The sequence below is a fragment of the Danio rerio genome, chromosome 18 (genome assembly GCF_052040795.2).
Source record: "Danio rerio strain M-AB ecotype USA chromosome 18, GRCz13ab, whole genome shotgun sequence".
Taxonomy (NCBI): domain Eukaryota; kingdom Metazoa; phylum Chordata; class Actinopteri; order Cypriniformes; family Danionidae; genus Danio; species Danio rerio.
In genome coordinates, this window is record NC_141038.1 from 9,025,001 (window position 1) to 9,042,500 (window position 17,500).

General features: G+C 36.5%; 1 protein-coding gene across 13 annotated transcripts in view; it reads right to left on the reverse strand.

Annotated features, from left to right (window-relative positions):
* shank3a (SH3 and multiple ankyrin repeat domains 3a) overlaps positions 1-17,500 on the reverse strand; it is a 368,633-nt gene that overhangs the window by 179,529 nt on the left and 171,604 nt on the right. For all 13 annotated transcript variants that reach the window (XR_015514523.1, XR_015514524.1, XR_015514522.1 and 10 more), the window contains 2 exons: positions 14,323-14,439; positions 1,397-1,474 (listed from right to left, as the gene is read on the reverse strand). Coding sequence is in view for 7 of the 13 variants with exons in the window: in XM_087292766.1 (XP_087148892.1) it covers positions 1,397-1,474; positions 14,323-14,439 (195 nt within the window). In the remaining 6 variants the exon portion in view is untranslated. The remainder of the gene's footprint in view (positions 1-1,396; positions 1,475-14,322; positions 14,440-17,500) is intronic.

Consider the following 17,500-nt stretch of genomic DNA (forward strand, 5'->3'; position numbering starts at 1 on the left):
TAACGCATAAAGAGCGTTCTGTGTGATCAGCCCCTAAGTCTTTAAAAACAGCAATTCTTTCTTGGCATATTAGACATCGCTTTCTGTCCGATATTGGTGAAGAAGTATTTTGTCCATTCTTCCTTAAACACCAGACATTCAGAGAATTTTATTTATAAATTTTTTGCCTGACTCATTTTCAGTCATTAACGGTCGAGTGCATTTTAATATCCGAGAGTATCTTCAAATTCTACTGGTTGCGCTAACTGTACCACATGCAATACTGCCATCACATGGCGTATATGTTCATATATATCCTTAACAGTTTTAAATAATAATAATTCACAAAATTACAAAATTACTTCTTTGTTTAACAGGGATTTTTGAAAATTCAGCTCTGAATTTTGACAAAGTGACTTTTATTGACATTATACAAATTTGAAACAATATATTGCAAAAGAAAGAAGATATGTAGAATACATAATATGTGTGGATGCTTTGTACAGTAATTACTAAAATACCAACCCAGACAATATATCACTTCAAACTATTATAAATATCAATAAAACTCACTTTTTCAAACGTTTCAATATCAAAAGTTGTTGGAGGAAACATCAAGGTCCCATAATGCTCAATAAATAATAATAGTACAGAATAAAAATGACAAAATATGGAAAACTGTCAAATTGATCCTCTTTTCAATGTAATATAAGTAGGAGGTATACAAATGTCCTCCCAGCATTAAAAATCCCACAGTAAACTCTCAAAACATACAGCTCAAGTCAGAATTATTCGCCCTCCTGTGATTTTTCTTTTCAAATATTTCTCAAATTATGTTTAACAGAGCAAGGAATTTTTCACAGTATTTCCTACAATATTTTTTCTTCTGGAGAAAGTCTTACTGGTTTTATTTCAGCTAGAATAAAAGCATTTTTTAATTTTTAAAAACTATTTTAAGGTCAAAATTATTAGCCCCTTTAAGCAATATTTGTTTTTGATTGTCTACAGAACAAACCATTGTTATACATTAACTTGCCTAACTGCTCTAACCTGCCTAATTGACCTAGACAAGCCTTTAAGTTGCGCCTCAAACTGAATACTAGTATCTTGAAAAATATCTAGTCAGATATTATATATAAAGGTCAGTTATAAATAAGCTATTATAAATGAGTTATTAAAACTATTATGTTTAGAAATGTGTTGAAAAAAAATTCTCTGTTAAACAGAAATTGGTGAAAAGTATACAGATGGGGCTGATAATTCAGAAGGTACAATAATTCTGACTTCAACTGTAGCATTTATATTTATATTCCAGTTTTAGGTGGCTGGACTGTGAACAACAGCATGGCTTTAAATCAGATCCAGCTCCACTGACTTCTGCTCAGTGTTTGATCTCCAGAAAGTCTTGCGCTCTCACCTGGAAGGCAGTTTGGCTGTTGTAGTTCTTAATCTCCTTATTCGCCCCTCTGAACAGCAACACTCTCGCGCAGCTATCCTAGAGAGACACAAACACACAGATTACAAGCGTCGTGATCATTTTGTCGACAGTAAGACGCGTGCATGGCGTGTCCATGAAAATTTGCCCTAGAAAGTTTTTGGAATGGGATGAGTGTGTTTGTGCGCCCGTGTCGCTTTCACAACAACTGAAATGACAAAACCGATGTTCCACTGGGACCAATTAGCTCGCTAGCTCATATGTAGGTCTGCAATCAGAGAGAAAAACAGAGAGAGAGAGAGAGAGAGAGAGAGAGAGAGAGAGAGAGAGATGTAGTTGCAATGTTTCTCTATGGGCATCTGAGTGATTAGAAGGTCAGCTCAGCATCTGGCTAACATCCATGTCTCTCTCTCTTTCTGCAGACAGTTGTGACAATCCACACACACACATGCACACAAACAGACACAGACACACACACACACACACAGAGACACAAGCACATGTGCAAAAACACATACAAAAGTTTATATACATGTACATACACATGTACACAAAAACGCACGCATGCACACAAAAACACACACTCACAGAAACACACACACACCAACACACTGACACAGACTCCAACACAGACAGACACACAAACACATACACACATATGCACAGACACAAAACACACACACACACACCAACACAGAAATAAACACAAAAACACGCACACAAAGAGACATGCACACACACACACACACACCAACAACGACACACAGACACAAGCATACGCATACCAAAGCACACACCAATGCAAAGATAGGCACACACACACACATACATGAACACATACAAACACAAACTCAAACACACACAGAAAAAGAAACCACCGGCACACTGACAGACACACACACACGCACGCACACACACACACACACACACACACACACACACACACACACACACACACACACACACACACACACACACACACATAAAAAAACTGGCACACAGACAAACAAACACATACACACAAACACACACACACACACACAAACACATACACATACACATACACACACACAAACACATACAAACACTGGCACACAGACACACAAACACATACACACATAAGCACAGACACAAAACACATATACTCACACCAGCACAGAAACAAACACAAAGACACACACAAAAACAGACACGCACATACACACACAAACAAAAATACAAAGACAGGCACACACATGCACAAACACACACACATACACACAGAAACTCAAACATACACAAAGAAACCAACGCAGACATGCACACCGAGAAACCAACACACAGACACACACAAATACAAACACAACATTGACACATAGACACTCAAACACAAACACACATGTGCACAGACACAAAACATACACACCACCGCAGAAACAAACACAAAGACACGCACACAAGCAGACATCCACAAACACACACCGACACACACAAGCATACACATTCCAACACAAACACCAACACAAAGACAGGCACACACACACACACACACACACACACACACACACACACACACACACACACACACACACACACAAACATGCAAACACACAAACAAACAATCCAACACAGAGACCAACACACACACTCATACAGACAGACACACACACAAACATACACACACACACACTCACAAACACACACACACACACCACAAACACACACGCACACGCACACGCACGCACACACACACACACACACACACACACACACACACACACACACACACACACACACACACACACACACACACACACACACACACACACACACACACACACACACACACACACACACACACACACACACACACACACACACACACACACACACAGCTCAGCTGGGACTGGTGTCCTAGTTTCCTAACAGTGGTGAGTAAACATCCCAGAGTCTCTTGGCCCACTGACACAGCTTCAGAGTGGAACCTGTGCGCCCGCATTTAATTGAACACATGTAGCGCACTTCCTGTCTGTCTCTCACTCAAACACGTACATATTGCAAGTGTCTCTGGTTAAGTCAGAGTGAAAATTGGTTATATAATCACATTCCTGGGCTGTAGAAATTCATTTAGTTTGGGTTTTTGACAGAAATGTAGAGTTTTACTCAATAAAGAACGATTAATAATGATGCTAAAGACATTTATAACGCAACATTTTACTTTTTCAATGTAACACTTTTCAACATACAGAAGACAACAACTATATTTATTAGTTGTTCATGTCCATTCATTCATTCATTCATTCATTCATTCATTCATTCATTCATTCATTCATTTATTCATTCATTCATTCATTCATTCATTCATTCATTCATTTTCGTTCAGCTTAGTCCCTTTATTCATCAGGGGTCGCCACAAATGATTCAACAACTTATCCAGCATATGTTTTACACAGCAGATACCATTCCAGCTGCAACCCTGTACTAGGAAACATCCATACACACTCATTCACTATGGCCAATTTTAGTTTTAAATTTTAATTTCTGGTAAATTTCTGTAATTTAATATCCGTTATTTTACGGTAAATTTCTGTAATTTACCGGCAGTTTTTTATGTTTTTTTCCGGCACCCCAGCTTTCGGAAATAAACCGTAAAATTACAGATTTTTTTTTTTACAGTGTGGCTAAATCTAAAAGATGTAAAACACCTGACAGAATAATGCAGTGTACCATAATTACCATAAACCACTTTACATGAGACAAGCAATATGAGGAAAAACTGATAATCTGATAACTGATTATTTTTGCAATCCACCAATTTTCTGAGTCAGATCTTTCATTCATTAATTTTTCTTCAGCTTAGTCCCTTTATTCATCAGGGGTCGCCACAGCAGAATGAACCCCCAACTTATCTAGCATATATTTTACATAGATGCCCTTCCAGCTGCAACCCAGTACTGGGAAACACCCATGCACACTCATTCACACACATACACTACAGCCAATTTACTTTATTCAATTCACTATAGCACATGTCTTTGAACCTGGGGGAAACCCACGCCAACATACATGCAAACTCCACACAGAAATGTTAAGGCGGGACTGGATCTAGCAACCTTCTTGCTGTAAGGCGAAAGTGCTAACCACTGAGCCACCGTTCAGCCCCTGAGTCAGATCAAATATTTCCTAAAGAAACAAAGTATTGTAGTACATTCCTGGAGAGCTCATTGTGTGATACACCAGTAGTATGATATAGTGCAAAAACCAGTAGTATGATATTATTACACTATCAGCAAAACATCTCTGGTGTCATAGAGCAGAGAGTGAAGTGCTGCATGTGTTTAATGCAAAAAAAAAAAAAAAATCAATATGTAATTTCGACTGCAGAGTGAATTAACAGAAGCTTGATTGAGCTTCAACATCACGCCCACAATTTTTCCCTCCTTTTGCTCTCTATGTCTGATACGCTCATCTACACTATTGATCCATTTAAAGGACACAAACTTTCAGAAGTGAAGAATAATACACTAATGCCAGACAGTAAATCAAAAATCATGAGAGGAGAGGCTGCGGTGTGAACGCAGAGACTCTGCTGGGTCTGGCCCTTTAATATCAATGCGCTGCTTCATCTGCTTTTTTTTTTAATGGGACTGAATATTTGTGCTGGACTATAGTGCAACATGAGACCTCTAGTGGCGAAACGTGATAAGAACACAAGTAACAGACTGTGATGGACATCCTGTTAGACTTGACAAACTGAAACAGACGTAATAGTTGGCATAAAGTCTGATTCACTTCTCATTCTGGAAAAAAAATGTCCGTGATGAGGCTATAGAAGGTAAAGCACGGTGCTTTTCTTTTTTGTAGAGTTGTTGATGTGTGTACTGTACGAAATAGTGTTAGTGCAATAACACACCAGCACAACAAGAGATAAATAATTCAAATGGTTACGCAAACAAGACGTTTGGTCTAAAAAATGGCTAGAATTTCTGTTTAGCCAGAGTAAGAAGTGAGGGGGTGTAAAAATCCTTTACTTATATGCTCTGAATAACAGAATGTAGTTAAAGGATGTGCGAAATATGTAAAAAGATACATCATTCATTTATTTTGCATTGGCTTAGTCCCTCATCAGAGGTCGCCACAGCGGAATGAACCGGCTATTTATCAAGCATTTGTTTAGCACTGAGGATGCCCTTCTAGCTGCAACCCACTACTGGGAAACACCCATACACTCTTCCAAACACGGCCAATTTAGTTTATTCAATTCTCTTGAAGTCTTTAGACTGTGGGGGAAACTGGAGCACTCAGAGGAAACCCATGCCAACATTGGGAGAAAATGCAAACTCCACATAGAAATGCCAACTGACCCAGCTTTGACAAACCAGCAGCCTTAAAAAGATGCAAACATGTAGAAATATTTAAAAGGGATAGTTCACTCAAAAATTGTTTATTAACCATTTACTTGCCATCAGAAACCGGAGTTTCACAAAACAAGTAATTAATTGCTTTTTTTTTCTAAATCAGTAACAACTGACTTCCATGGTATTTGTTTTTTCTACTATGGAGGTCGATAGTTGCTGGTTTCTTCCGATATTCACTAAAAACTATATGATTTTTGCTGCTTGTTCAAACTACCTAATTAAAATGAGCTGAAACAACAGAATTCCTAAGATGTTTTGGGACATCTTAATTGTTTAATGCTCAATACACTTACGTCTGTCAAGTTATTTTAATCGATTTGTGTTAAATGACTTCTGTGGAAAGGTCCTATAAAGAGAAAATATCGAGTGAGCGGCAGTTTTTTGGGCGCAGATGCCTTGTTGATGCCAGAGATCAGAGGAGAATGGCCAGACTGGTTCCAGCTGATAGAAAGGCAACAGTAACTCAAATAACCACTCATTACAACTGAGGTATGGAGAAGAGCATCTCTGAGGACTTGAGGACGATGGGCTACAGCAGCAGAAGACCACCGGGTGCCATTCCTGTCAGCTAAGAACAGGAAACTAAGGGTACAATTTGCACAGGCTCACTAAAGTAGGACAATAGAAGATTGGAAAAACGTTGCCTGCTCTGATGAGTCTTGAGTTCTGCTGTGATGTTCAGATGGTAGGGTCAAAATATGGCGTCAACAACATGAAAGCATGGATCTATCCTGCCTTGAATTAAGGGTTTAGGCTGGTAGTGGTGGTGTAGTGGTGTGGGGATATTTTCTTGGCACACTTTGGCCCCTTTTAATACTAATTGAGCCTCATGTCAACACCACAGCCTACCTGAGTATTGTTGCTGACCATGTCCATCCCTTTATGACCACAGTGTACCCATCTTCTACTTCCGGCAGGATAACGCGGCATGTCATAAAGCGCGAATCATCTCAGACTGGTTTCTTGAACATGTCAATGAGTTCAACATACTCAAATGGCCTCCAGTCACCAGATCTCGATCCAATAGAGCACCTTTGGTAAGTGGTGGAACGAGAGATTCACATCATGGATGTGCAGCCGACAAATCTGCAGCAGCTGTTTGATACTATCATGCCAACACGGACCAAAATCTCAGGAATATTTCCAATACCTTGTTGAATCTATGCCACAAGGGATCAAGGCAGTTCTGAAGGTAAAAGGGTGTCCAAACAAGTACTAGTAAGGTGCACCTAATAAAGTGGCCGGTGAGTGTATACACATCCATCCATTGCAGTTTCTTCTAACATAAACCAATAATACAAATAATTAAAATAAACACAGATTTAATGTCAATAAATCAATTTTGCTTCAATCAGATAAAATTTAACCAACTGACTTTCATAATTTTTAAATGAATGCTATATTATTAAACTTCAATAGTCATACTTAGTGAATCCTTTCTTGAACTGTTTTGCAATAAGGCAGATTTATACTGATTCTAAACAATGTGCATTAATCAACATGGCATTATTTCTTAACTTATATAAAAAGGTAATTCATAAGACCTGAATGTATCACCAGGAGCCACAGGTCTTCATTTTGTTTTACCTGTATATGTTTCTTTTGACTTTTAATGTGCCAGTAGCAATTTTACTTCATTTTATGAATCACCTATAACCACAGATTCAGATAAAACACATTTGTAATATGGGGATAAATGTTGTTTGGGTGTAGTCAGCATCACTATATTTACACCTTAACTCTAAACTTCTGACATTTATCAATGGAGACCATAACATTGGTTGCCAAATTGTAGCTTCTTCAGCATTTATTGTCTTAATGAGAACATTTGGCCTTCAGAAAGAAAGCAAAATCTGACCTCCCACACACACAGACACATCTCATCATCAGAAGTGTTATTACGTGTAGCTGTGAATTCACCATTCTGTTCAACATCAGGAGCTCGTCTCTTCCTCATTCACCTCCTCCCGCCGTCTTCATCTCTTTGGCACTATTTCCCACTCTCTCCGTCTCTCTTTCCCTCATCGCGCTCGCACAATTTTCCCTGGTATATCCAGTAATGCCTCTCTCCTCAGGCTGATATGTCCTCTTTTCAGAGTCTCTTTCTGGGAATCGATCCACTTCAACATCTCCTCTGAGCCTGAGCTAAACATCCACAGAGAGTCCTTAAAACTCACTATCACCGTTGAGCACTCGTACGACACACACACCTCATGTCTGACAGATTTAGCAGACTCCTGAGGACCCTTACAAACCTCCTTAAAGTACAGCATCAAACTAAAGCTCATTCAGATGTGTCTTGCTATTGTACATGCATGAATCATAAGCGTATTATAGGTTTTAATGACTGATTAAAAATATATATTTAGGAATTAAATATATTAAATACATTATCTATATATATATATATATATATATATATATATATATATATATATATATATATATATATATATATATATATATATATATATATATATATATATATATATTAAATACATTAAACAAAATATATGTTGTGTGTGTGCATGTGTTTACAGTATATAAATTGACAAAGTCATGTGATAAAGTATTTGCCCCCATACTGATTTCTTGTGTCAAACTGTAATGCTTTACATCATCAAACAATTTTAATATTAGTCAAAAATAACACAAGTTAAAACACATTAACTGTAGTTTATCACATCTGAGATCAATTTTTCAAGCCATATCGGGCCTAATTACTGCCTTACCCGTTCGCAATCAAGAAATCACCTAAATAGGACCTGCCTGACAAAGTAGACCAAAAGATCCTCAAAAAGATGTTGAGATTGAAACAAATCCCAAAACAAATGAGGGGGAAAATAATCAAGATCTACCAGTCTGGAAATGTTTATGAAGCAATTTCTAAAGCTTTGGGACTGCCGCTGCACCTAAATCACAACTTTTTATGACCTTTTTTGTTTTTTTCCCCTTTCTTTATTTAACACAGACAATAAATTGCAAAAAAAAAAAAAAAAAAAAAAAAAAAAACACTTCAGCTACAAATTATAGTTAATTTTTAGCCATGTTTAAAACTTTCGGACTGCAGTGAACAACAGTGAGAGCCATTATCTAGAAATGGCAAAACATGGATAAGTGGAGAACCATCCCAGGAGTGGCCGGCTGACTAAAATTACCCAAAGAGCAGGGCAACAACCAATCCAAGATGTCAAAAAAGACCCCAAAATAACATCCAAAAGACTGGACGCCTTACTTGCCTTAATTAAGGTGAGTGTTCATGACTCCACCATAAGAAAGAAACCGCTATAGAAGGATACTGCTTAGAAAATGTCTAAGCAAACTTTATTATTACGTTAACATGTATTTGTATTTTGTTTATGAGTAATTTTGAGCTGTTGAGTTTTTCTAGCAAATTCGTCCCTAAAGTATCTTGAATAATTTCATACAAAGTCAATCATGGACTTTTTAATTATACCTGAATAAAATCTGTTTATTTTATACATATATTCTAGCCATACCCCTAACTTACAACTTTTTATGACTTTTTTAAAAACTTTTTTAACCTTTTTCTTTTTTTCTCGTTGTGAAGTTTATTTATAAACTAATTTTGAGAGAAGCACGCGCTTATGATTGATAGCAGCTGGTCCACATTATCTAACACTGATTCACCAATCAGACGACTCCTTAACCACTATGAATAACCACTATGAATATCTTACCACAGCCATCTTCGTCGTGAAGAATCCCCCCCTTCCACCCCTACTCCTCCCATTTCCTTGCCAGGACAGCACTGAGGCCTAATGGTTAGCACCATTGCCACACAGCAAGAATGTCACTAGCTCAGAAACTACCTGGCCAGGTCGGCGTTTCTGCTCGGAAATTGCATGTTCTCCCCGTGTTTGCGTTGGTTTTCACCGGGCTCTCCGGTTTCCTCCCACAGACCAAAAACACCTAACATAAGTAAATTGACAAATCTAAATTGACAGCATAGACACTTCATAGCATTTATAATCTACTTCCAACATCATCAAGCAGGGGAGTTCTTGAGATCTACCTGAACTCGGACTCCCCTCTCGCCCTGCAACGTGGGGGAGCCCCGGGCTCGAGGATCTCACAAGCTCAGGGCTCTCTCCCGGGACAGCAAGCCAAACACGCTTTATAATCAAAAATCAGCTAAGGCCGAACTCTTGAATTCCTTATTAAACACCCACAATAAATTGTAATAAACAGTTTTTAGCCAATGTTTAGCAAACTTTTAAGTACCTTTTAGGACATCTTTTGAAAGTAAACATTTGCCTTGAAAAAAGCAAGGTGACTTCTACCTGACTGACAGAATAAATTGTAATTTACAGTGAAAACTACTTTTAATTATTACTGAAACATACAAAAACATATTAGCTGATTATATAGTAAAGATTTTGCCTTTTAAGAGCACAATTTAAAACTTATCTACTTATCAGGAGACAATTTCCAGCAAATTTGTTCATTAAACCTCATTACACACTGAAACAAAGTACTATGCTATATTTATAGAGAGCCACTTTTCCTTGCTGTGTCAGCAGCTCTTATTCTTGCGTCTGTCACACCACTTCAACACATTTAGTGCATCACATGTGAGATTGTGTTTGATATATGACAAAAAGAAAAAAAAATCTAACCATAACCTGAAGAAATGATGTTATCCAATATGCATCAACAGCAGAAACTATGATCTAAGTTCTTCCTTTAATGCTCCTATTTGTATGTTGCAGAAGGAGAGGTCACTACACTGTGTCCTCTTTTCTTTCTGTTTGTGCTGTTTGGATGTTATTGATCTGTTTGTAACTGACTTCATCCAGACTGGATGTTACATTAGTGCAGGTCAGATGTAGTTTAATCTCATTATAATGAGCTGAATGAAGATAAACAGAATCCACTGCTTTAAAATTAGAAATCACACAGACACAGACACGCACACGCACACACACACACACACACACACACACACACACACTTGAAATAAGTTGTACAAAAGACTTTGAATGCTTGTATATAAAACTAATTCTAACAAGCTATGGTTAAGTCAAATAAAAAGAAAAACAATTTTTGCTTATCAGAAAACAGTATAAACTTTTTTGTTTATACATTGAGTTTCTATTTTAGCATTTACCAGCATGGTAATTAAGAACAAATCTGTCACGATATGCACATTCAAACAAAAAACAAAAACACATACACAAGAGTTCAGATGCAAACTTCTAAGTGGCGTCTGAACGTTTCTTAGAAAATGAGCATTTTTTCTCAGCTTCCTGTGTTTATATACAATTGTTCCACTTTAAATATAATGATGATGATAATGATGAAAAGCCTTTATATGTCACATACACTTTTACATGCAGTGAAATTGGACCCTCCGACCATACACAAAGATCACACATTTTAGGGGGAAGACAGGTCAGACGAGAAGTAGCTTTTAGAAAGAGAAAAATAAGATACATTTGGGAATAGGGAGGAAAGAAAAAAGCCTGTCTCAGACTGTCGTTGAAGTAGGGCAGTGTCAGATCAGGGGGGAAAAAAGCCCCAGCACAAGCACAAAAACACATAGACATAACATCGCAACAGGGCATGGGAACAGGGGATGTGGATATAGTCGGATAAAGGTGGCAGTCATTTAGTCTTGCAGCCAGGAGGCGCTGGTCACAGACCCGCCGATGAACACCGGTGGGTGAAAGCACACAAAGGCGTGGGATGTGGGGAAAGAAAAAAACTTAATTGCTATAAAAAGTTAAAATATTGAACCTACACACAGGAGGCTGAGAAAAACAGCATCTTTTTTAAAGGAAAATCCCAGACGGCAGTTTTTGGATCGGAACTTTTATATACAGTTGAAGTCATATTGATTCGCAATCTTATCACTTTATTTTTTCAAATATTTCCCAAATGATGTTTAACAAAGCAAGGAAATTTCCACAGTATTTACTAAAATATTTTTTTCTTTTGGAGAAATTTTAAAACTTATTTGTTTTATTTCGGCTAGAATATAAGCAGTTTATAATTGTTTTAAAACCATTTTAAAGTTAATATTATAAGCCCCCTTAAGCAATATTTTAGTTTTATTGTCAACAGAACAAACCATTGTTATACAATGATTTGCCTAATTGACCTAAATAACCTAGTTAAGCCTTTATATGATACTTTAAGCTGAACACTAATATCTAGTAAAATATAATGTACTGTCATCATGACAAAGATAAAAGAAATCAGTTTTTAGCTATAAGTTATTAAAACTATTGGCCCCTATCATACACCTGGCACAGTAAGGCGCAGGACATGTTTGCCGTGATTTGTTGCTATTTTCAGATCAGCGCAACCCTAATTTTCACGTCTTACACTAAGTTGTTTAAATAGCAAATCCATTTGCGCCACTTTGTAGACTCATGCATGTGCCCGTCTATAAAGGAGGTATAGGTCTATAAAAGAGTTAAGGCACAGTATTGGCACGTTGATATTTTCAGGAACTGAAATTGACTGCACCACTGACCAGGTAAAAGCTTGTCTAAAGTCCAGAGCATGTTAGTTATGCACCTATGCAGATCCAACCGCTTACACATTGATTAATACACACAGGATATACAGCAATACACAAATATCTTTACATATGAAAATAATTTAAGGATTAAAATATAATAGAAATCATCATTTTCTACATAAATATAAAAAAACACTGCCTCCATGCCTCATTTCCGGGGGTTTATTCATGACAATTTGCATTTGTATAATGTTGTTGTTATTATTATTATTATTATTATTATTATTATTATTATTATTATTATTATTATTATTACGTCCCCTTAGAATTATAATGTTCTATCTGACATTTTTGTCAAAATTGAGTTATTGACATATTCTTATTTAATGACAACTTATATACATTATGGGATTTTGTTTACAATTTAATAATTAAAAAAAAAAATTACACACATACTGTTTGCTATGGAATGCAAAAACTTTGAAGCTCAATATCTCAAAATCATTCAGAATGCAGATAGAACCTTATAATTCCAAGGTAAGGATATTTATATTTGTTTTAATAAAAATAAGTTTAGATTTATTCACCTGTCGGGTTTTGGAGACGTCTACATCACCATATGGGGCATAAGAATAGGACGTGTTTACTACACTTCTACTTCTTCAAACCATAATTAGTTGTTATTGTTTATTTATTAATTTGCTGGAAATTAGAACTGACTTTAGAAATAGTTCTGAAACAAATCTTTGCATTTAACAATCTAAATTGAATATGTAGGCTAATGGATGTCTTCAGTGGAGTGAGTACAGCACCATTTCCTTACTAAAGTAAAGGTGTAAAGAGTGGAAGAGAAAGTAAAGAAGCCGAATGGAGGAGGCTAATTCTTTGTCCTTGTGCTGCAGATACTTTGTTTAACTGTTTTATCGCTAGTGATGCGTTCAGTTTTTCCACTTACAAAGTCTGCCGTGTAAATAGCAAATGCACTATGGCATGATGTAACTGACTCTTAAAGCGAATGGGAGATGAGACTCTGATTGGTTTAATGCATGTTATGAAACACACACAAAACACCCAAAACTCATTAAGAGCAGAAATCTATTTTATCTGTATTTTTTCATTCTTAAAATAGCGAAATTGGATTTGGACATGACCTTAATGCTTATGAGCCGTCGTCCTTTAGACTTTGCAACTAGATCATCAAAATAGAGACTATTATGTTTAGAAATGCATTGTAAAAATTCTTCTTTCTGTTAAACAGAAATTGGAGGAACAATATACAGGGGGGCTAATAATTCTGACATCAACTGTATAAATGTATATACATGCACCGTTTCCACACAATGACATCAGCATTCAAATGACGTTCACAGACACGACAGAGAGATTCAGCAGATTTACAGCAGATTGAAGACAGAGAGACAGAAATGGAAACATTTAGTACACATGAGCTCTGTGACTTGAAATGTGTTTTGGGTGTTCCTAAAGCCCTGTCTTTTGTCTTTGTTGTGTTTGTGTGGGTGTGTGTGTTTGTGGAAGCATCCATTAATACTTAATAAGAGCGGAATTAAAATGCATGAGCTTCCACACACACACACACACAACACACACACACACACACACACACACACACACACACACACACACACACACACACACACACACACACACACACACACACACACACACACACACACACACACACACACCTGAGGATTCGATCATGCTCTGTATGTCTGTGTGACTGCATGAACTAAAATGTGACCTTGCTGTTTTTGTTTTACGCTCATTACCTCTGATACTGACAACATATTATACATATTATGCAAATGCCACATGTGTGTATGGAGCTTTTATTTTTTCTGGCTGAGCGAGTGCAGATATTTCAGGCTGAATGACTGAGTGTGTGTCCTTGCGGATATGCAGACATCTGAGCCTGGAGATATATGTGTGTATGTGTGTGTGTGTGTGCTATCTGGTTGCTAAGGGAATGCATACAGTATGATTGAATGAGTGTGTGTTACCTGGTTGTAGAGAGCACACACGTGCAGGGCAGTGTTTCCAGAAGCATTCTGAGCGCTCATGTCCGCTCCGTAAAACAGCAGGTGTTCCAGATGCTGCACATGTCCATGACGGCAAGCCTGAAGACATAAAACATACACACGTTTCATTACATTTCAGAAAGTGTACTTTGATTTTTTTTACACATTTGCCAGTGTACAGTTTATTAATTGTTGCAAATTTATAAAAAAAAAAAACTTAAAAATCACATGTACATATGTATTCACAGCCTTTGCTCAATACTTTGTTGATGCACCTTTTGCAGCAATTACAGCCTCAAGTCTTTTTGAATATGATGCCACAAGCTTGGCACACCGGTCTTTGGGAATGTTTGTCCGTTCCTCTTTGCTGTACCTCTCAAGCTCTATCAGGTTGGATGGGAAGCGACGGTGTACAGCCATTTTCATATCTTTCCAGAGATGTTTAATAGGATTTAGATCTGGGCTCTGGCTGGGCCACTCAAGGACATTCACCGAGTTGTTGTGAAGCCACATCATTAGAGATCACTACCTCTACAGTAAAATCATTAAAGACATTAGATTTTAACTATAATGACTAGTCATAGGCAGGTTTAACCAACAGTCTTTTTATTAGTGAGGACATCAAAACAAACAAAAAAAAAACAACAACTTTACACTGGAGTGGCTGTTTCCGTTTAGTCAATCTGCAGTCTGCGCAGAAATAACATCATGTTAATGAGAAAAACAAAAGCTGTTGTTTCTCTCTTTCACACACGCAGGCACGCACCTCACTCTCACATCCTGATGCTCTCGCTTTCTGAAACGAGAAAGAGCAGAACTGTTTGCCTTTGTTTGGTGCTATCAATGTCACTTTTCTTTCCACCATAATTCAAAAACGTGTCCTCTCTGCATACTAATGGAGTGTGGGATGTAGAAAAACTGCGTAAACGCTGTGTGCTGAAGGAAGAGTGGAAAAGAGAGAGATGGAGAGAGGGGCAGGATTAGTGATTGGCCATGTGAGGGACTCCCAGGGGCCTCCAGCTGTGAGGTCCTGAGAGGACCAATCGGCCTCCAGCACAGGGGCCAATTAACATTCAGTGTTGTGTTTGCTCATTTTCGGCCATGTGATCGGGGAGAGGGTTGTGGCCGTCTCCTGTGGTTTGATAACATTTCTAATCCTGTGTGTGGTCACACGCTGTCTAAAGGTCTATAATCCATCACTGCTAAACAAGTTCAGCTACAAGCAATATGACAAGTGATAAATGATTGACTAGCTAGCTGACGTTTGTTGACGTTTTATGATTGGGATGACACAGTGGCTCAGTGGTTAGCACAGCAATAATGTCGCTGGTTCAAGTCTTAGCTGGGTCAGTTGGCATTTCTGTGTGGAGTTTGCATGTTCTCCCTGTGTTGGCTTGGGTTTCCTTCGGGTGCTCTGGTTTTCCCCCGTAAGTCCAAAGACATGCGCTATAGGTGAATTGAATGAACTAGTACTTGAATAAACTGCAGTGTATGTGTGTGGAGTATGTATAGGTATATAGGTGTAGGTGTTTCCCAGCTCTGGATTGCAGCTGAAAGGGCATCCACTGTGTAAAACATATGCTGGATAAGTTGGCGGTTCATTCCACTGTGGCGAACTCTGATGAATAAAGGCACTATGCCGAAAAAGAAAATGAATTAATTATTATTTTATAATTTCTTATTATTGTTGTTATTGTTATTTTTATTATTATTATTAAGATTATTATTATTATTATTATATGTTGTTAAGTTGAAGTAACAATTTATATTTTTGTTATAATATAGCAAAAATCTATATATATATATATATATATATATATATATAACTTAATTTTTAATATATTAAAAATATAAATATAAAAAATAAATAAAAAATATATATAAAAAATATTATATATATTGACCTATATTTGTATTTAAAAATCATATATATATATATATATATATATATATATATATATATATATATATATATATATATATATATATATTTGCTTTGTGTGATTTTTAAATACAAATATAGTTCAATATATATAATGCAGAAAATATTTATACATTTAAAAAAAACTTCCTTTAAAATGCAAACAGATAAAATAGGTAAAAATTGCAAATAAAACATTAAATAAAATGTAATTCAAAGAGTCCCACTTTAAGTTTTTATTCTCGCTATTAACAAACCATTAACTATAACCTTTAGCTCAATAAACTTCTTATTTGCTGATTACAATTAGTTAGGAAGGTAGTAGTAGGTAGTATTTAAGCTTAGGTAGTGGACAAAAATAGAGAGGTTCAGAAAGAATACATTACAATCACTAATAAACAGCCCAATTATATCACTAACACTCAAAAAATAACTCATTGGATGAATTCAATTTAATTGAGTACAGAACTTCCATGCAATAAATTTGATTAGCATGAACTAAAAAAAAAAAAACTATTTACACAAATAAACGCAATAGAGTTGGTCCAACAGGATTTTATTAAATAAAAGTTTAAACACATTAGTATTTTTATTTTAATTAAACTTTAATTTAATTTTTTATTTTAAATGTCTGATGATATGTATGACTTATGAACATTTCGAAGCCTCTTTTCTCTTTTCGAAGTTTTAATTTAAGTTTTCCTATGAATGAACTAAAAGAGCCATTTTAAGCACATTTCATGAGTTACTTATATACATTTGATTGAGACTGATCTAAGAACTCATTTTAGGAGGTCTCACTGGGCGAAGCAACAAACTGCGTTTATGCTAATTAAGCTGCCAACACCCAAAGCATGGGTGCTTCTGCAGGGTGGTAATCTTAAAACACAAAGCATTAAATGAAAATCTTCTAAATCTTCAAACTAAAGTGAAGATTAAACTCTAGCAAGTCTTTCTATAACTTTAAACACCGAAGATTACTTTTATTGCCAACACTTTATTTCCCTCATTAAATCCTACAAATCCACTAACCAGATACAGTAGTTGGACCAACACAATTCCTTCATGTTGTCCCAACAAAAACCGCTTCAAGTAAACTCAATTCAACTGTAAGTGGACCAAACATAAAACAAAAACATTGGCCAAAGAAATTTCAAGAATTGTGTTGTTTCAGCTCATTTTAAACAGGTAGTTTGAACAAGCAGCAGTAATAATTCTTTTGAGTGTAGTAATAAGCAA